We start from the raw sequence: 20,142 nt of genomic DNA on the forward strand, positions 1-20,142 counted from the left end.
AATTAAATCTTTTTTGTGTAAAGTTTTGGTTGAAATGAAAAAGTTGTGCCATGAGAGGGATTAGAGCCCACGACCTTCAGCAAAATACGCCGCTGATATAACCACTTGAGCTATGATGACTTCGATCCACTTGGACACCAACTTCCCATCTCAACCTACAACCTTTCGAATTTTCCCTCCTGTTTTGCATTTTTCAAATGTCGTGTAATCAGGACTCGATTCTCGGTGACATATGAAGTGGCCACGGGGAGCTGTTAGAGAAGTTATACTTCTTTTTACTTATTAAATCCATTATATTTAGTGGTCTGATTGACCAAATTACTTTAATTAATTAATCTTTTTTGTGTAAAGTTTTGGTTGAAATGAAAAAGTTAGTGTCACGAACAGGATTCGAACCCACGACCTTCAGCTCAATACGTTGCTGCTCTAACCACTTAAGCTATCGTGACTTCGATCCACACTTCACCTCAAAAACAACAAACCAAAAGTTTACATAAAAACAATTAATTAATTGAAAGAAGTAAATTGATCAATCAGACCACTAAATATAATGAATTTAATAAGTAAAATGAAGTTTAACTTCACTAACAGCTCCCTGTGGCAACTTCATGTCGCCGAGAATCGAATCCTGATTACATGACATTTGAAAAATGCCAAAAAGGAGGAAAAATTCGAAAGGTTGTAGGTTGAGATGGGAAGTTGGTGTCTGAGAGGATCTTAGTCATGATAGCTCAAGTGGTTAGAACAGCAGCGTATTTAGCCGAAGGTCATGGGTTTGAAACCCGCTCATGACACTAATTTTTCATCTCAGCCAAAAACCTTAGATAAAAAGAATAATTAATTGAAAGATGTAATTTTATCAATCAGACCACTAAATATAATGGATTGTAAATTGTGTTAACCATTAAGGATGTAGTGATCAACCAACAGTTGTTTAATTGTAGAAGTGCATCAGGAATGTTGTCCTAATGTGGACATCTATAATTATGTTTTGAAAATTGGAAAGAACACAACACAATACTAAAAACCTTATAAACACAACAGTTCATGCCCGTCATTTACACCATTAAAAACACTGCCAATTAAAAAGAAAAATGAAAGGCAAAAACAATAAAATAAAAACACAAAAAAAATGCTCCCATTCAAAAGAGACTTGATTCACAAAAATCATACAGACCCAACACTGAAGAAGGTGAAATGCTAAAACGACAGGGAACCCGGGTTGAATAGGCAGACCAATGATCGGTAAGGATCAAATTACAGTAAGAGGTTCCTTGAGATAAAATTGCCCCATGTTTTTAAGATACCAGCTATCCATAGGTCAAAATGTCTTAAGTTGCAAGCCAAAATTTGAGATCCGAGCCTACTGAGGATGCCACAACCACCACATTGCTCGGAATCCCACACACTTGCTTGTTCAGTTACCATGTTTACCCATTGTAAAAGCATTTCCGTTGTGTTTAATTTTAAGTTTTTTCTTTTATTATTTATGTGCCTACAGTTATTTTGCATATGTATGATTAAGGTACATAAAAATGAAATTAAGTAATTTAATTTATACTTTGTATAAGCTAATTGGCTCTGCCAAATCTGTTTATTTATTTACGTTCTTTATTTACGGCAAACGTATGTTCTTAGGTATTTGGTTTTATTTTTTTGTATACAATATTTGTTCATTATAAATACATTATTTAAAAAAAGTTGTTTTGTGAGTTAAATTAATCTCATTTTTAATTAATTTCAACAGAGAAAATTGATTTGAGAGAAGCATTTTGACTTATGAGCTCTGTCAGAATGAATTAAACTCGTATCTCAAGATACCACTTTATAAATTTTTTTGTTGAATGGTAAAGATAAGAAGAAAAAAAAAATCATTTAAAACAAAAATTAGAATCAGTTAAAAACTATTTATGTACAAAATTGAAAATAAGTTACAAAGATTATTTTGGTTTGCTTAGTTTACACAGTTTTGCTAACAGAGCGCTCAACTGGAGGAGAGAACTGACTCCCTTGACAATTTTAAGATGTGTGAGACCAATTTCCTGCAAGTTAAAGCACATTGTAGAAAAAAGTCAAATTATATTGTTAAACTTATCAATTTACCTGTAAAAATTCTAATTTTAAGCATTCCTCGATGTTCAGATTTTTAGTCACCCGGAATATATTTCCTATTATGTCTTCCGAAGCGTATCCCAGTTTCCAAAGATGGTTAAGGATCTGAAAGTTTGACAAATTAGCATTTTATGAAAGTTCAAACTGTAGTTGAAATTACTTCGTAAGCTTTTGTAATTTCGCTGGATACGCAGTGCATCAACATTTGTTTAACCAGCAACGGATGTGGTTCATCGCACACTTTAAAGACATTTTCACTATTCACATGACCAAATCCTACAATCAATTATAACTTTTAACATATTAAATCAGAGTGTTAAAATTAGTTACAATACCATTGTGCGTAGATTGCAAGTTGTTGAGGGCTTGTCTCATATCACCTTGGGCTGTAAAAACAACTGCTTCTAGCCCATCGTCTGTATGCGAAATCTAAAACGACAACGGATAAGAGTGTAATTTTAAATATCCAAGACTAATTTAAACTTACAGATTCAGCGTCACATATTTCCAATAATTTCGCCAGGATTTGGGAATCTTTCAATTTTTCATATCTAAGCATGGCGCAACGTGACTGAATTGGTTCGATGATTTTCTCGCTATTATTGCATGCTAGTGCGAATCTAGTCGTACTGCTGTAAATTTCCATCGTCCTCCTCAGAGCCTGCTGAGCACCGTCAGTCATGCTAAAGTCAAATAGTTAAATAAACAGTCACAGGATTTGTAATCTTTTTTGTACCTGTCTGCTTCATCCAAAATAACAATTTTATGGCGACCAGGAGGCAATGTGACCTTTTGCTGTGCAAACATTTTAATTTTGTTCCTGACTGTGTCAATCCCACGGTCGTTGGAGGCATTTAGTTCTAGAACAGCTTCTTTCATCGACGGCCCCAACAAAGCTCGAGCAAGGCAGAGTATAGTCGTAGTTTTACCAACCCCTGGAGGACCCTAAATAAGAAAATACAAAAAATAAATAATCTTATAAAAATAATTTATAAAGAATTTAAGTACTAACAGCGATAATTATATTAGGAGTGTTTCCATTTTTTGCAAACACCCCAAGCCTCGAGACTAAATCTTCATTTCCAACAATATCTTCAAACTTTTGTGGGCGGTACTTCTCAATCCTGTGAATAAATACTAATATTTTTAACAAAAACAACTTTTCTCTGGACTTTTTCTATTGACCAATTCAAAGCCATTAAAACAGTAAATAACTATAGAAACTTAAACTATAAACGATCAATATTTCAAAATAAATAAATGCGTAAGTAAAGTCTCTAAACATCTACTGGTTTGCCCCAAATATGAACTACAAATTTCTCCAAAGTCATTAAATATAAAAACATTATTTTTGTAAATCTTAATACATTATTTAAAGGCTTTTGAACATTAAAAAATTTTCATTTGAAGGTTATAAGTTTTAATAATAACTTTGAATATGTCAATCGAGAGGCAAAAAAAGTTTCAGAACACCTAGGCAAACACTTTTCTTTTCCAAAGATCACTGTCTTCTTTGTTTACTTTGTGCAATATTATCTTAATAGCAATCATGTTTTGCTTAGTTAGTAAGAAATTAGTATTCAATATGGTGGTCCACTTGGGAAGTAATTGTTAAATTGTATAAAGAAAGAAATCATTTTGTGAAAAAGGAAATATACTATAATGCTGAAAACAGAAGGCATTTAGGCCAGCCAAAATTAAACATCCACAAAAAGTGTGTCATTCTCAAAGAGTGACGACCACCAACCCACCAACAAGTTCCCTCGAAATTGTAGGTTTTTTATAACAGGATTATACTTCAGTTACACCCCAGTACAAAATACTATTAAAAGAAAGGCATGAACGGAGAGAGGCAATCCCAGAAAGAAGCCCCATATAAGCAAGAAAAACAGGGAATAGCGCCTCCAGTTTGTTAAAGAGCATTTAAGAAAGCCTGATGCATTTTGGGAGACTTTATTTTCACTGATGAAAGAAAATTTAATGTATCAGGATGCAATGGAAAAAAGAAGTGAGATGTAAGCCAGGGGAACACTTAAAATTAAAGAATACACTACTGACGAGGAGTTGGTAATTTACACATAATCAATGGGCTAATGGACAAATACATCTTATACAATGTCATATATTGATGTTCTAAAACAAAATTTAAAAAAAAATCACTATTAAATTTGGTTTAGAAAGAACTTCCTATTTCTAGCAAGATGATTCTAAACACGACTCGGAAAACTCAAGAATGGTTACTATATAATGTACCAAGCCTGCTAAAGACACCACCCCAATCACCTGATTTAAACCCTATTGACCACTTGTGGGATTATTTGAAAAGTACCTAAAAAAAAATTTAAATTTAAATCAAAAACCATCTAAAAGAAGAGATTTTACAGGAGCGGACTAATACTTCGCCGGATGTGGCAAAAAACTAGGGGGGGCAAATGGATGTGGCAAATGAAAACCAGGACAAACAGTTCACTGAGATAAAATTTAAATAAATGTCAGTAAATAAACAAATAAATTATGTGTTCAAACTTTTTTTAAAATATTTAACTCTATATACAGGGTGATTCACTACTCGTACAACAAAGTCAGGTGCTTCTACGCCTCAAGTGCAACAAAAACATTCGTAAGAACCATGGTACAATTCTCAACACTTTCACAGACTCAATCCAATTATTACGGTTTTTGTCATAAATCTACTCACAGAAAAAAAAAATCTTTCAAAAACAACTAAATTTAAAATTTGTAAAAAAACTCAATTTGCAAGCCACGGGCAAAATTCACAGTAGAGCTTGGTAATTTTCATAACTTCGTTTTTATAAGCTTTCTAGCGGTATACACTTTTTTTAATTACACTAACTAATTTCGTGGTCCGCTTGACCAATTAATATATTACAATTAATTAAAGTTTTTAGTTGAGATAAAAATTTTAATTACATCGAACTAAGCAGCAATTTTATGCTAAATGGGAAAAAAGCAATGATGGTGCAAAATAGTGGAGTTAATCTACTTTTTGTTCGGGACAAAATTTATTTTGTTTCAATTTTTAAAACTTGTTTTTAATACATAGAATGGGGTGTTGTTGGTAGATGCCTGGAGGTGCTGTCTTAAAAGAAATTTAACACTCTTTCCTTTTTTTTTTTTTAAACCCAAAAATGAATAGTTCAAGATCTACGAGGAGATTTATGACAAAAACCGTAGAGTAAAAAAAACAATACCTGTGAAAGGTCGAGAATCAGTTCTCACACAAACTTCACAAACTTCTTCGTTGTATTTGAGGTGAAGAAGTACCTGACAACCTATGTTATATGAGTAGTGAATCACCTTGTACAGGTTTTGTTTAATTTCTATATATTGAATACTATTACATGTAATTTGGTGTTTGTTGTTGAATAAAGTTTATAATATTTAGATATCGTGAGATGTAGTCTGGTAACCAATCTCCAAATAACCATTAATTAACGGTCACTAAATACCACACATAAAGTTTATAGTTGCAAGACATGCAGTATTATTAATCAATTTAGCCCATTACTGCAAAGAGGAAAAAAGTGGCTACCCTATTTTTTTATTTTTATTGTTTATCAGATATTTTTAAAGAAAAATAAAAGATATAGCTAAGTAAAAAATTAAATAAAAATTAAACTGAGTAAAATAATTTTTCCAAAAATGTTGCTAAGGAAACAATGAAAAAAATATTCAGTTCATACGGGGTCGGTATTTCCTCTTTTTGCATTGATCACCAAATGCATTAGACATGGATTTTATGATGCTTTGTATGTAGTGCTGTAGAATCTTTTCATACTCATCAATAGGGCTATTCTTAATTTCTGTAAATTCTCTGGCATCACTAGGCGACCCTCTTTGACAACTTGTACCAAAGGCGTTTGATAGGGTTTAACTCACAACTACATCCTGGCCACTCCAAGTATAGAACTAAAGCCTGTTTCATGTAGTCACAATGATCCTAGCTGTGCTTAAAAATAAAACAGTCGCCAATTAGTGGCATATAAGGAACAACTTCTAATAACACATCTTCAATGTATTGCATTGCTATAAGAGCCATCAATGAGGATCAAGTTTGTGCGACCTGCCATAGAAATGCATACCCAAGCCATAACACCACCACCTCCTTAGCTTCTCTGAGTGAAAATGTTGCAGGGATTTATCGCCCTCCTGTTCTTCTCCAAACTCTCTCTCGGCTGTCAGAAGACCTCAAACAAAACCTTGACTATCTGAAAGCAAGATTTTAACCCAATTGATGTGATTTCTTGTGAAACCAAGTCTTTCAAAAGTGTGTGGTGATTAGTGACCGTTAATCGATAATTATTCAGAAATCGTGAGACCACCAGACCGCATCTCACGATTTCTTAATAATCTTTCAAAAGTTCTGACTTTTCGAAAGTAATCCAACTTCTGAGATTCTTCACCTTGCAGTGGGTAAACTGACATTAACATTTCTAACTTGTTGAAGTCGTTGATAGATCTCAACAGTGGTACAATGTTGATTACAGAGTACATTTGAAACAATAAAACCATCATCTATCAGACATGACACGATGGCGATTAGATCCATGGCCTCTTGAGTATTATCCAGTATCTTGGTATCAATGAAAAACCCTTCGGACAGTTGTCCTAGGAATGTTAAGCACTCTGGCCACATATGCTTGATTTCTACCTCTTCAACAAAGCTATGATTCTAGCCAAATCTATATCACTTAAAACCATCATCCAAACAAATTTGAACCTTAAAACTGGTACAACTTAAAAAAAATTAAACAGCAGGTTAGATTTGTTTCTATTTCCCTGAAGATATTCAGAGACTTTTTTACTGAGTGTATGTTAAAGAAAAGTTGGACTGATCAGAAAAATTGGTACTGCATTCACAACGATAGAATAATTAGTATAAGGTCTTGGGTTTTTATCAATATATCTGTTTAATCGTTTAAATAAAAAAGATACAAATGTCTTAAATAATTAAATATTTCAATAATTGACCGGCTTTTAATTTACCAGGGAGCTGATTTGGTCTTCGAGTCCGTTTTGGAAACCGACGGTCCGGGCACAGACGTGATTTCACAGTCCATTTCTTCAGCTTTGTCCAGTTTCATTTTAGAAAAGAAGATTTATTAAAGTCAAAATCCAAAAAAACCGAAAATGCTAGGATGAAAGATCGGAGAATAACAGTACAAAGCAACAAACACGAGGCGTCCAATGCATCACGATAAACACTATCGATGTACCAGTATTAGCATTATAATCAAAAACTTCAAAACGTACCAAGTTTTAATTGGCAGTGCGGTGATTTTAATTTTAAACTATTATTTAAAAAACAAACTTAGATAATACTATTATATCGACTAAAACAGCCGTGCAAACAGTGCATGAATAATTATTGCTTATTTAAATAACAATACTTTTTCGAAATTGGTATGTTCGATGTACCACCTGTAAACATTTACATATGGCGGGAACATAAATAAATAATACAAGAAAGGAAAAAAAAATCTAAGACAGGAAGCGTGTCAATTTACCAAAGCAATTTGTACAAAAATGTAAAAACAATTAAAATTATAATATTAAAAAAGAAAAGAAAAAATATAAATTCAAACACGCATGAACATTATCGACTTGAAGTGCTGATAATCTCGATGTTGACATCATATGATAAGGAATTTAGAATGACATTATTGTCAAGGTTAAAACGTTTTGTAAGATGAATTAGCAATAATACACCAGTAATAAAAGCAAATTTAATTTTACCTTGGTACGTTGCTATTTTTAAATATTAAAAAGCTTGAAAATAAAATCAACTAAATAAGTTTAGTCGGTGTCATATTTAGAATACCAGTAGGAAAAAAAATTGTATTAATCTTTTTGCTTTTCTGTAATTCTACAAAGCATGACCCTATTTATTTTAAAAGTCTGGTATGTAATAGTGGTGATGTGTAAAAAGTCATAATGTGGTTTGGTGTCTTCAGCATGAAGCTTTTGAACGACATAGTAATAGCGTTTCTCAGATCAGACTGCATTTTGAAAGTTATGGGTTGTAATGGCTGAAAGGTGAAAGCTTTCTTCATATAAACAGCTTTTAGTTTATTATGTCGGCTTCTTAAAAAAATATGCAAATTATACATAGGATTTTTACCTTGGCATGGGATCTTATGTCTTGAAAGACTGTTGGTACTCAGAAAGATTTGGCGGAAACTGTCATCTTCCGGTGGGTTTCAGTACATACAAAAATTTAGGGAAACACAGGTAAATACCATTGCTGGAAGACCACAAAATTGACCAAATTATTTATGCAGAATTAGAATGCGTATTACATTTTTAGAATAAAAGGCAAAGTAAAATGTACTCTCAGTGTGGACAGGCAATCCATCCAAAACTTCTCAAGTATGTGAGGGAACAAATGTTGAACTACTAGTTCCTCACTGAAGATGGTGCAAAGGCAAAACGTGTTTGACTAACAACTCACGAGCAGATAGACCCAGTTCAACATGTGTTCACCGACACCCACCATCAACTTTAAGCAAGAAGAAATCCCAGAATTATAAAAGTTTCTTGACTGCAACGCTGAAATTGCCCCTTTTGCCATTTTTCAAACTCATAAGGTGGGGTTGAGATGGGGAGTTGATGTCCGAGTGGATCGAGGTCACGATAGCTCAGGTGGTAGAGCAGCGGTGTATCTAGCTGAAGGTAGTGGGTTCGAATCCCTCTCGTACCATTGACTTTTTTTCATCTCAACTAAAAACCTTAATTATTAAGTTTTAATTTTCCTAGAGACTTCTCTGCTTGTGTTAAGCATGGTTTTTCTTTGTATTCCATGTAATTTGATGGATTTTACTGATTAATATAAGCTCAACTCTGCTCATCATACAATTGAACTATGGCTACGATGGTAGGTATGGAACTATGGTTCGATAATAAGTGTCGGATGTGCCATTTATGATCCTACTAAGCAATTCTGTAGTAAAATTATGCTTCCCTCAATGATGGAGAGCACATTTTACAACTATATTTTGCACAGAAATGTAAGCTCTTTTAAAAGCCTTCTATTATATTGCCACAATAGAAGGAACTGAGTTTTGAATATTGACATATTGCAAAAGCTCAGTTTCTCAAATCCATAATTTCTCTCCTAAGGCTAAATATGACTACCTGGTGACAGAAATAGGGCATAACATATGACCTAGATCTAAAAATAAGAAAGTAACATTTGGTTGGAGTCAAGGTCACAGTCACTGTGGAGTGGTGCATAACGAAGTTGTTGATAAGTTTGCAAAAGAAGCTACATTGAGTGGGAAAGTCCAGAATGTCAAAATATCCAAATCTGATATAAAGAGGGTACTAACGAAAAAACTGTAAAAAAAAAAACTGGAATGGAAAAAGTGGTACAACTACAATAAGGCAGGTTCTTTTTTTAAGGCTTTCATCCCTGAACCCCGTCCCATTTCATAGATTTTTGCAATGAGGCGAGCAAGGCGTTTTTTTTCTTTGATTATCAGAATTAGGTCAAATCACTGCACATGTGGGGCTTATCAAAACAGAATTCGTATAAGACTCTCTCCAAATTTTGAAACATGCAATGAATCCAAGACAATGCAACATATTTTGTTTGACTGTCCGAAGTATGAAGAAGCGAGAAATGCTATGTTTGAATGAATCTTTAGATACAAGAGGTAGAGAAGCCCTTTAATTAAAATTGAAGTCTAATAGGTTCTGAAAATGAAGTGGTGTTTAAAACATTGAGTTTTTAAATAAAAATAAATTTAAGGCTTAATTACCAATTAATTAATGCAATATCTGTCTAATTAATGATGTACATTGCTACTTATACAGTAGTATTTATATATTTACATTAGTAATTTATTAATTATTTATTTACCAATAATTAATTAAGATGTGAGAAGCCTGGGTCATTCCGGGGGTGCTGGGTTGGCTGGCTTAGGTTGTCTCCAGGGAGGGGATCCACATGCAATGGGCAAATGGTCCCCGAGAAGTGGGGAGGATGTGGACTTTTCCAGGGACATCTGTTGCCATGTAGGTTTTTATCCGCATCCTCCTAATGCTGCTGAAATTAGGTGGATACCCAAATGAGAAGTATATGAGGTAGTGCCCTTTGAAGGAGGCCCAGGTCGGTTGGCACGGATCGTTGGGGTGGTGCGAGATGTCACCTACAAAATGACATTGTCTGAATGTATGTAGGGCAAAGTAAAAAAAAAAGACTTCTTGTGACAAGCCATGAGACCTATTTGTGGGTTTTGGCAGTTCGTGGCGGACCTTGGTCTTACTGAAGGCTCCAGGGGCTGTCAACAGCTAAGTCGTTCCAGCCCAATGCGTACAGGTTTTAAAAGTAGATGTATTCATTTACCACCTCAATATCATTTCCTCCCATAGACCATTTCTCACTTCTGGTCGGTCTTCCTACATTCCTAAATGTCATGATTTTGGATTCTCTTAGATTCACTTGTAAATCCCACATATCCATATAATCGTTGAGCCTGTTTATCATTCTCTGCACTGAGTTGGGACGTGTCGCTAAGAGGACAATGTCGTCTGCATAAGCAAGAACATTAATCCTCTTTTTTCCAACTTGTACTCCACCACCGTCCAAAAATTCTTCCGAATCATTTAGGAAGAGCGAGAATAGTAGGGGGCTTAGTAGGCATACCTGCTTTACACCAGTTGTTATTTCAAAATTCGCACTTCTACCTTCCCTACACTACACCAAACCCATCGTTCCAGACATCAACTCTTCTATGGCACGTATCATTTTATACGAAATGCCCAGATTTCCTAATTTGTACAGGAGGGAGTGTCTATTGACTCTGTCGAATGCAGAGGACAGATCCACAAAGAAAGCTTTCTGTTTATTTTTTGCCAGGTTCAGTTCGACGAGACTTTTCAAAGTGAATAGGTTGTCTAGTGTGGAGTAGCCTGATCGAAATCCAGCCTGAAATTCTTTTAGGATTCCCTGACGACCAATATTTCAATCTTCCCAAGATGAGCCCTGTGTACAACTTGTACACTACATTAATGAATGTTATGCCTCAATAATTATTGATGTTATTTTTGTCCCCTTTTTTAACAGAGGAAAGATTAACGAATCTTTAAATGCTTTGGGAACCTTTGCCAATTCAAACATAGTATTAAAACAGCTTAATAATTCATCTAGTACGTTCGGGGGGGGGGGGGCATTTTTGTAAAACTCATACGGGATACAGTCTATGCCTGGGGACTTACCATTCTTTGCTTTTCTTAAAACGACCTCAAGTTCTCCCAACTCAAAGGGTTTGTCCAAAAAGTCATTTGTAGCATACGGCAGGGCATATTGAAATTTCGTCTCAGTTGGTGAGTGGTACAGCGATTTGAAGTGATTTTGCCATACTTCCATTTCAATCATATTAGCGACCATAAACTTTTGTTTTTTGAATCTGTTAACAGCATCCCAGAACTCTTTACTGTCTCTACTTTTATGTATTGTACATATTAGATCACTGATACATTTTTCTTTCTTTATTTTACACAGTTTTTTAAATTTGTTGCACTCTATGTAATCGATTTTATCATTTGAGTCATTAGATTTTTAATATCTTTTTAACACTTTCTGAGATGCAGTTCTAGATTTGTCGCAATCTTTGTCAAACCATTGTTTTCTAGGAGTTCTAAAGCCATATTTCGGGTTGGGGTTGTAATTACCGGCCTGTTTTATCAATTCATTGGTAAAAGTAATTTTGGAGTCTATACTTTCTGTCCCAAAATAAGAAGAGTCAAGCAAATTTTTTAATTTCTTCTGGTAATTACATTTATCACCATCACGCCATATCAATTTCGGGTAACGCGGTAAATGTACTGGGTCATTCTTTTTACTGTAATCACTTTGCAACGATAGTACTATGGGCATATGATCGGAGAATATTTGGGTGTCTATAAAAAAGGAGTGAATGAACCGTATAAATTCAACCTGAACGCAACAAAAGTCGATTACCGAACTTCCATTTTTATTTAAAAAAAGTTAACTCTCCCACTATATCTTGGCTTGTTTGGCCATTAAGTATTATTAAATTAAAATCATTTAGCATGTCCATTAATTTTTTACCATTATGGTTTATTACCTTGTCTTTAGATGTTCTACATAATTTTTCTATATTTACCAGGTACAAATTCAGTTGAAATTTTTTGCAACTCACCCACTCTTGCATTGAAATCTCCAATCAAACAGAGTTTAAGTTATTGTTAACATTTAAGACATTGTACAGCAAATAAAAGTCATTTTCCCAATGATTACAATTCAGGTACACCGGAACAACAACAAAACAAAGTTTTACCCAGCTGAATGCTTTTATCTACTGAAATTTATTTTGTTTTTCTTTGGAATATTGCTATGATTGCTATTACTGAACAAGAATTACAGTAATTGTACCTTGGACTCTAACCAAGGTACAATTACTTACCAACCTTGGTTTCTTAAAATTTTACTCGAGATTAAAATCATATCTGAATATCCTGGACATCATATTACTTTGAGGTTCAACTCCTCAAGGTGCTGATTCAACTATTAGACAGTTATACTGACTTATATAAGCTCAATTCTGAATGTACATAAATACGTGAACAGAACTATCACTGGATTTCCAGCTTTTGTGTAATTGACAATAATTATGGGCAAGCCTTAAGAATCACCTACCTTGGTTGTTGACAGTCCAGAGTCAGACTTTAGTGTTAAACCATCCAGGAGTTATCAACATTCCAGCCCCTAACGAAATCAGTTCCTAAATTCAAACCCACTCACTCTTAAATACATTCTTTCCTGTTTACTTACTCAATTAGGGTATGGAGTATTTGATATTCATTATTACATCTTATTGCACATTATATAACCATTCTAATGGAGCGTCAATGGGTAATCAATATTCCACCCTCTCACACTACACATTCACACTAATAAATTCATTCAGTAAAATCAGAACATGCTGCCACGCTCAAGCCCAATTTTCATATCGGGTGGCATTCCTACAGACTCTGTATGGAACTATGGGATGGCACCCTTCAGTTAAGTGGGTCATGTGTGCAGGCTTTGGCGTGGTCAACCACGCATGACTTATTCTTAATAGGTTGAAGGTGATATTAGATTCTTATAATGCTGTGTCTGTTATTTTGAAATTTATGTTATGTTTTTATGTATCATTAGGGGATTTTTGTTCCAGATATATACGGTCCAATAGCCAATAATAAATCATCAAAAAAATGGTCACTAGGTAAAAAAATATTGTAAATATTTAAAATAAAATAACTGCCATTGAAATAACAAATTATACATTTAGCAATAATACAGTTTGTTTTGATTTTGTGCATAATTGTGATGACTGGTCAGAGTAAAACTGTTATAATTAATTTATGGGACATAATATTTAATGGTTCAACTTTACCTGAAGTTCAATCATCCATGATTGTCCATATAAGTAATTATTTTATGCTGAAACATGTCTGGCCAATACATTGTTAAAACAGGTGGAAAAAAGACAAGTGAGATTTTTAATTTTTTCTTAATACTAATGCACATAAAATTTTGCTATTTTTATATTGGTATTAATGATTATTCGGAAATCATGAGATGCAGTCTGGTGTGATGTAGGTTTCAGAAAAACATTTTCTTTATCGTGCCAACGTTTCGATCTTTATTGAGATCATCTTCAGGGCCTGAGATTTACAAACATTGTTTAAATTATACAAATACATGTAGGATGTGACAAAATGAATTTATACAATGCAAAAAATATTTTGTGTAGAGATTAGTGACCGTTAATCGATAGTAATTCAGATATCGTGAGATGACACACCCGACCGCATTACTTGCAAAAAATATTTTTTATATTCAATCAAAGTATTTCTAAAAATATATACAAATAATTTTTTTTGTATAAATTCACTTTTTTTCTGCATCCTACATGTATTTGTTAAATTTAAACAATGTTTGTAAATCTCAGGCCCTGAAGATGATCTCAATAAAGATCGAAACGTTGCATGATAAAGAAAATGTTTTTTTCCGAAACCTACAACACACCAGACCGCATCTCACGATTTCTGAATAATCGTGGACTAACGGTCACTAATTACCACACATTAGTACCAATATTATGCATTAACCACTAATTACTATTTCTTTAATGAATATTAATTTTTAAATAATACTTTAATAATAATAAATAAATCATTTTCTAAAGTATCTAGTTCAATTGAAAATTATTACATTTGGCAATTTAATTATCCACGTAATAAGCATTAAATATGCGCAAAGACCTTTTTTATTAATTCAAATTTGTACTCTTGCAAAAACTTTTATTGATTCTTTACAAGTAGTTTTGTAATAAATTAATTTAAATATGTTATTTAAATAAATTGTTTAAGTATTCATTTATTTGATAGAATTCCCAAAGAGGTATACAAAAATTTAGTGCAATCGTAATAAAAAAAAATAATTTAAAAATCATTACTTAGGAATCTATCAATGTTGTTCAGAGAACCTAATTCAATTATTTGCATTGTAATCGCATGGAAATACATTCTGTGGGCAAAATGACAATCCATTTGTTATTTTTTTCTCTGATGTATGCCAATTCACCTTGTACATCTGAAGTGGGAACATTTGGGAGTTTGCTTTGCCCCGGGCACATTTTGTTTTGCTTTTTAATCTGATTCCATTATCTCCAAAATAAAGATCAACTGTCGATTGGATTGATAACAAAATCCCTTCGTCATTTATATTGTTGGAACAATCTTTATTTTCTTATTAATTTCCTCTCTTGCCCAGAGTCATGACAACCAAGTTCATCGCTGACCTGCCAAAAGGCGGTCCTCTCGAAAAGTACAGACAGCTGGCAACGTTCGACTGGAAGAAGATGAGAGTTATCATGGAAAAGGAAGACCTGCTGAAATTCAAGGTGAAAATAAAATTATTTCTCTTAATATTACTACACCAAATAACTATTCACTTTTGTCAAAATTTAACTTAAAATTATTATAAGATAATTTTTTCAATATCCTTTACGTAATAAATGTTGATTTGGTACTTCGATTTTTATTGTGATTATATATTAATTTATTTTTGAAATATTAAAGTAGCTTGGTCATGCTAGATCACCCTAGTCCATTTTCACAGGTTGTTTCTTAACAGAGCAGTTTTGATATTTCTTTATCAGTTAATGGTATGTTTCATTCACATTTGACATAAGCAATTTGCATAAATAGAAGGAGCTTCACCCTTCTTATATCCCTGATCAGGCACTGAAATCCTTGGTGAGCAGGTAGACCAGGTTAAGGTGATCAAGTTACCAGTTTATCACTTAGCAGACCTCAACACAATTTAATACATCAAAAGCAAAATAATACATGTCCCAGCTTAATGTCCAATATTGAGTGTTGCAGATGAGGAGTCCCACATTACAATTTTTTTCTTCATGGTATTCTAAATGAAAAAAGCCATGGTGTCGCCTTAACTAGTTGGCCACCACTTTCTCCCAAGTTATATACTAATTTTTCATTTCAGTACACTACATAAAAATTATAAATAAATTTAAATAATTACTTTAGTCAATTAGGACAAAATAAAAAATATGGATTAATATTTACATTCAGAATATGTATATGTGGCTAGATGCACTGCTGGGATAAAATTCAAAATGATTCTCTCTTCCAAAGGACCAACAAGAGTTTGTCTGTCGATGAAATGAAGCACATTGCAACTCTTAGAATGAAAAAATTGAAACAGTGGGATCTTCTTCCATTTGAGGAAATGATACAAAACCCAAATAAGGTATAAACAAAAATATACATTTTCAAATTTATTAGTCCATTTTGATTCAATTCAATATTTAACAAATATTTTTTCTAGATAATGGCGTTTAGTAATGTGATACTTCAATATTGTCCTTCAACTAATATAAAACTTGCCCTAGCATATGGCTTCGTACAGAATGCCATTTTAGGCCTAGGGAAAGAAAAACACATGGAAATATATTTTGAACTGAACAGAAAAGATACAGAGGTATTTCTTCATTATGAATTTAAGTCCAAATTTGTTATTGACTTTTATTTCAGTGGATTGGCTGTTTTTCATTGACAGAAATCTCGCATGGGACGAATACAAAAGCTATGAGGACGACGGCGACTTTCGATCCTAAATCGCAAGAATTTGTTTTAAACACACCAGATTTCGAAGCGGCTAAATGTTGGGTCGGAAATTTAGGCAAGAACAAGAAAAAGAAAAAAGCACCATAAATAATTTGAAAAATAATTATTTTTTATGCATTTTCAGGAAAGACTGCTACACATACGATACTTTTTGCTAAATTAATACTCTCAGATGGTACTGACTGTGGGCTTCATGCTTTTATAGTGCCGATAAGGGATGTTAAAACACTCCAAGCTTTTAACGGCATTGTTGTTGGGGATTTGGGAGAAAAAGCAGGCCTTAATGGAATAGACAACGGGTCTGTTCAAAATATACGCATTTGTGTTTTAATCATATTTTATTTTCATTTTATTTTGCAGGTTTATTCTATTCTCAAACTATAGGATACCAAAAGAAAACCTGCTTAATAAAACTGGTGATGTCACCCCTGAAGGAAAATATATTACCCCATTCAAAGACCCTAAAAAAAGATTAGGTGATGAGGTTAAAAACTAGGATAAATTTGTTTTGTATAAATGAATGTCAAACTTTAATGTAGCAGAAATTAAATTTAGTTAATTTTTTTTATATTATTTCTGCCTTTTTAATCAATGTTTTTTTATTTTTCAGGTGCTTCCCTTGGTGCGTTGTCAGCAGGAAGAGTAACAATTTCACAGATTTGCAATGTGTATTTAACGAAAGCAATTATTATTGCAGTTAGATATGCAGCTGTTAGAAAACAGTTTGGCCCTACTGAGAAAGAAGAGCTTCCGATTATAGAGTATCCCCTTTTGGTATTTATACAAAAACAAATTGGCATTTTAAAAAAACTCAGAAATAATTTTTACCTACTTTCAGCAATGGCGTCTATTCCCATATCTAGCAACAGCATATGTTATGAAATACTTTGCCGATTATTTTTATAGCTATTTTGTACAGTTGACAATAAATATGATGATGAAACAGGAAATCGTGGAAGTTAGTTAGACTTTTTTTAAATTTTATTACTTTGGACTAAATTAATACATTTTTATATTTTCCCAAGAATTCGGGACCTGAAATTCATGCATTGTCTAGCGGTGTTAAGCCCATTTTCGGTTGGGCTGCAAGAGACGGTATCCAGGAATGCCGAGAAGCCTGTGGAGGCCATGGTTATTTAAAAGGTAAAAGTAAACACACAAAAAGGAAATTTATCATACAAATTAATGATTTTTCTTCAACAGTTGCTGGTTTTGTTGATTTAAGAAATGACAACGATGCTAACTTAACATACGAAGGGGACAACAACGTGCTGATACAACAAACTACAAATTGGCTTTTACAACTGTGGGCTCAGAGAAACAATCCGGGTGTATGGAACACACCGATGAATACGATATCGTTCATGGCAAATTGGAAAAACATCATTAAACAAAGATGTTCTAACGATACTGTTGAAGCTATCCTTAATCCTGAAAGTAATTATCTATTCAGAAACTTATTTATTCCCAACAATATATTAAAATAAATTAATTTCTAGATCTATTAAATATGTATAAGTGGCTGGTGTGTTATTTACTGATCAAGACAAATGATATTAACGATAAACATATAAAGCAAGGCCTTGACCAATTTTCTCTCAGGAACAACATACAAGTATATGCTGGGCGTACATTAGGAATTGTTTATAGTGAAGTAAATATAGTTTGTTTTTTATGAAATTTTATAAATTAAATTTTAACAGTTTTAAAATTTTCAGCATGCGGTTCTTAACAAGTTTGTTGAATTTGTAAATGAACAGACAATGGCTGAAAAGGAAGTTCTGTCAAAACTAGCTTCTCTTTATGGCTCTTGGAATCTTGAGAAACATGCCAGCATATTTTTTGAAGGCATTATATTTGCAATTTAACCAACATTTACATGGTTCTATTGATTAATTTTTTTTTTTTTTTTTTGGTAGGGGGATATTTTAATAGCAAAACACCATTGGAGTTTTTACAAGAAGGCATACGCAGATTGTGCTTAGATTTGAAAAAGGATGCCGTCTCCCTTGTCGACGCTATTTCAATTCCTGACTTTTTTTTAAACTCTCCACTGGGACATTCTGATGGCAATGTAAGTACATGTAAGATAAATCGTCATGGCATACAAATTCTCACTTGTTTTGTCTATCAGTCATGTTATGGCATTTAGCATTCAGTAGTTGGTCAGGGAGAAACTAATGTTTGTAAATATGAACAATAGAGAAACACCAAACTGTTGAAATTCATCTGACAGCCATCAGCAAGAAAGAGCATACCAGTATTATAGATGACAATCAAATTAAAGCTTTTTCTACTTGTATGTTGGGCTGATTTGGAATATACACTCAGCAAAAGCAGCCTCTGAACACTTCAGTGGGATAAAAGCAAATCTTTTAAATTAAAATAATAATGGGTTAAATTAAATAACAACTCAATGTACTGCAACTATAAACTTTAATCAACAACAAAAACCCTATAACATGTAATAATATTCAATATGTAGAAATTAAACAATAATATACATTATAGAGTTAGACGTTTCAAGCAAAAACAAGTATCTGAATTATTTTTCATTTGTTTATTTACTGAAATTTATCTCAGTAATCTCTAGGTCTACCCCTTCTTTTTATTACCACTAAGCTAGAGATAGAAAGTCCTTTCTATTCCCAATTTAATAGTGCTTTACATTAAATTCAGTTTTAGCGATCACGGTAACCCCGACGCCAAATTATGTTTTAGAACATCAATGTATGACATAAGCCCATTGATTATGCGTAAATCGCTAACTCCTCTTCAGCCCATACAGCTCCTAACAAGCACTCTATCTCCCCATGTTTAACTATCAGTAGCATTCTTTAATTTTAAATATTCTTCTGGCTTACACCTCACTTTCTTTCTGCCATCGCACCTTGAGACATTACATTTTCTTTCATCGGTGAAAATAAGTACCCCTCCCTCACATCAGGCATACTTAATTGCACTTTAGCAAATTGGAGGAGCTTTTCCCTGTTTTTCATGCTTATATGGGGCTTTTTTCTGGGTCTGCCTCTCTCCATTCATGCCTTGTTTTTTAATAGTATTTTATACTTGGGTGTAACGGAATTACTGTTTCAAACAGCAAAATTTTGGAAGCATTTGTTGATGGGTTGGTGGTCACTTCTTTAAGAATGGCATGTTTTGAATGGTTTTTAATTTTTCTGGTGGTCTGTTTTCAGCATTACATAATATTGTACAAAGTGAACAAAGAATCAAACTGAAGACAGTGAACTGAACCTATGTGTTCACAAACTTTTATACCTCTCGATTAGCATATTCAAAGTTATTATGAAAACTTTTAAATTAAATAATTTATTTTTATGTTCAATGTTTTTTTTTTTTTTTGCTAAGTGTAGTTAAAGTTACATGTTACAAAGTTTACTTGTTTTTAACATTAGCTTTATTCCATGTAATGTTTTTTTTTAATTTACAAATTTATTTATTTTAGGTTTACGAACACTTGAAATCATGTTTGTATTCGAGCCCAGATACTTTCAGTAGGCCTTCGTGGTGGGAGAGCATTGTTAATGGAGAAATGCAATCTAAGTTGTAAAACTTGAAAATACCTAATGCAAATTAAAATAGATAATTTAAGTATATTTTTGCAGTAAATAGTTGTAAATTTGTATAATTTATAATATATATTTTTATAATTTTTTTGTGTGTTTTAATTAAATTCTTTACTTAATTAAACATTTATTTGGACATTTTGGGTTTAGACCCATTTTTAACAACTTATATTTATTATAAATTTTTCATTATTTGGAGTTTTTTTTAGAGATGTAGTACCATTTTCCATTAGGAACTTCCAGCAAAATGTCCTTC

The 20,142-nt window shown here is 33.0% G+C and overlaps 2 protein-coding genes across 3 annotated transcripts; one reads left to right on the forward strand and one right to left on the reverse strand.

The window, feature by feature from the left end:
- Positions 1–1,887: 1,887 nt before the first annotated feature.
- On the reverse strand, positions 1,888–7,457 carry LOC106674275 (replication factor C subunit 2). The gene is made up of 8 exons (XM_014406904.2): positions 7,120–7,457; positions 3,125–3,236; positions 2,849–3,057; positions 2,600–2,795; positions 2,448–2,541; positions 2,273–2,388; positions 2,104–2,217; positions 1,888–2,042 (listed from the first exon to the last, which is right to left on the reverse strand). The coding sequence occupies exons 1-8, from the start codon at positions 7,215–7,217 to the stop codon at positions 1,941–1,943; spliced, it is 1,041 nt and encodes a 346-aa protein (XP_014262390.1). The 5' UTR covers positions 7,218–7,457; the 3' UTR covers positions 1,888–1,940.
- A 331-nt stretch (positions 7,458–7,788) lies between these two features.
- LOC106674244 (peroxisomal acyl-coenzyme A oxidase 3-like) lies at positions 7,789–19,952 on the forward strand. Of its 2 annotated transcripts, XM_014406862.2 has the most exons (16): positions 7,794–7,873; positions 13,317–13,367; positions 14,921–15,050; positions 15,764–15,922; positions 16,001–16,153; positions 16,207–16,354; positions 16,424–16,598; positions 16,660–16,775; positions 16,910–17,073; positions 17,138–17,257; positions 17,325–17,442; positions 17,503–17,736; positions 17,799–17,953; positions 18,018–18,147; positions 18,219–18,373; positions 19,766–19,952. In XM_014406862.2, the coding sequence occupies exons 2-16, from the start codon at positions 13,357–13,359 to the stop codon at positions 19,868–19,870; spliced, it is 2,073 nt and encodes a 690-aa protein (XP_014262348.1). In that variant the 5' UTR covers positions 7,794–7,873; positions 13,317–13,356; the 3' UTR covers positions 19,871–19,952. The 2 variants fall into 2 exon arrangements, with proteins under 2 accessions (XP_014262349.1, XP_014262348.1); XM_014406863.2 differs by lacking the exon at positions 13,317–13,367 and having other exon boundaries at positions 7,789–7,873.
- Positions 19,953–20,142: the final 190 nt, after the last annotated feature.

This window comes from Cimex lectularius, unplaced genomic scaffold (genome assembly GCF_000648675.2).
Source record: "Cimex lectularius strain Harlan isolate CLEC.00 unplaced genomic scaffold, Clec_2.1 scaffold63, whole genome shotgun sequence".
NCBI lineage: Eukaryota > Metazoa > Arthropoda > Insecta > Hemiptera > Cimicidae > Cimex > Cimex lectularius.

What these genes read in the sequence shown, in the direction of transcription:
- LOC106674275 (XM_014406904.2), bottom strand. Translation starts at nt 7,217, where the DNA reads ATGAAACTGGACAAAGCTGAAGAAATGGACTGTGAAATCACGTCTGTG. An exon ending in CTCCTAATATAATTATCGCT is followed by an intron (nt 3,058 to 3,124) that starts GTTAGTACTTAA and finishes TTTCTTATTTAG; the next exon opens with GGTCCTCCAGGGGTTGGTAA. An exon ending in AAATATGTGACGCTGAATCT is followed by an intron (nt 2,542 to 2,599) that starts GTAAGTTTAAAT and finishes TTGTCGTTTTAG; the next exon opens with ATTTCGCATACAGACGATGG.
- LOC106674244 (XM_014406862.2), top strand. An exon ending in TGATACAAAACCCAAATAAG is followed by an intron (nt 15,923 to 16,000) that starts GTATAAACAAAA and finishes TATTTTTTCTAG; the next exon opens with ATAATGGCGTTTAGTAATGT. An exon ending in TTATAGAGTATCCCCTTTTG is followed by an intron (nt 17,074 to 17,137) that starts GTATTTATACAA and finishes ACCTACTTTCAG; the next exon opens with CAATGGCGTCTATTCCCATA.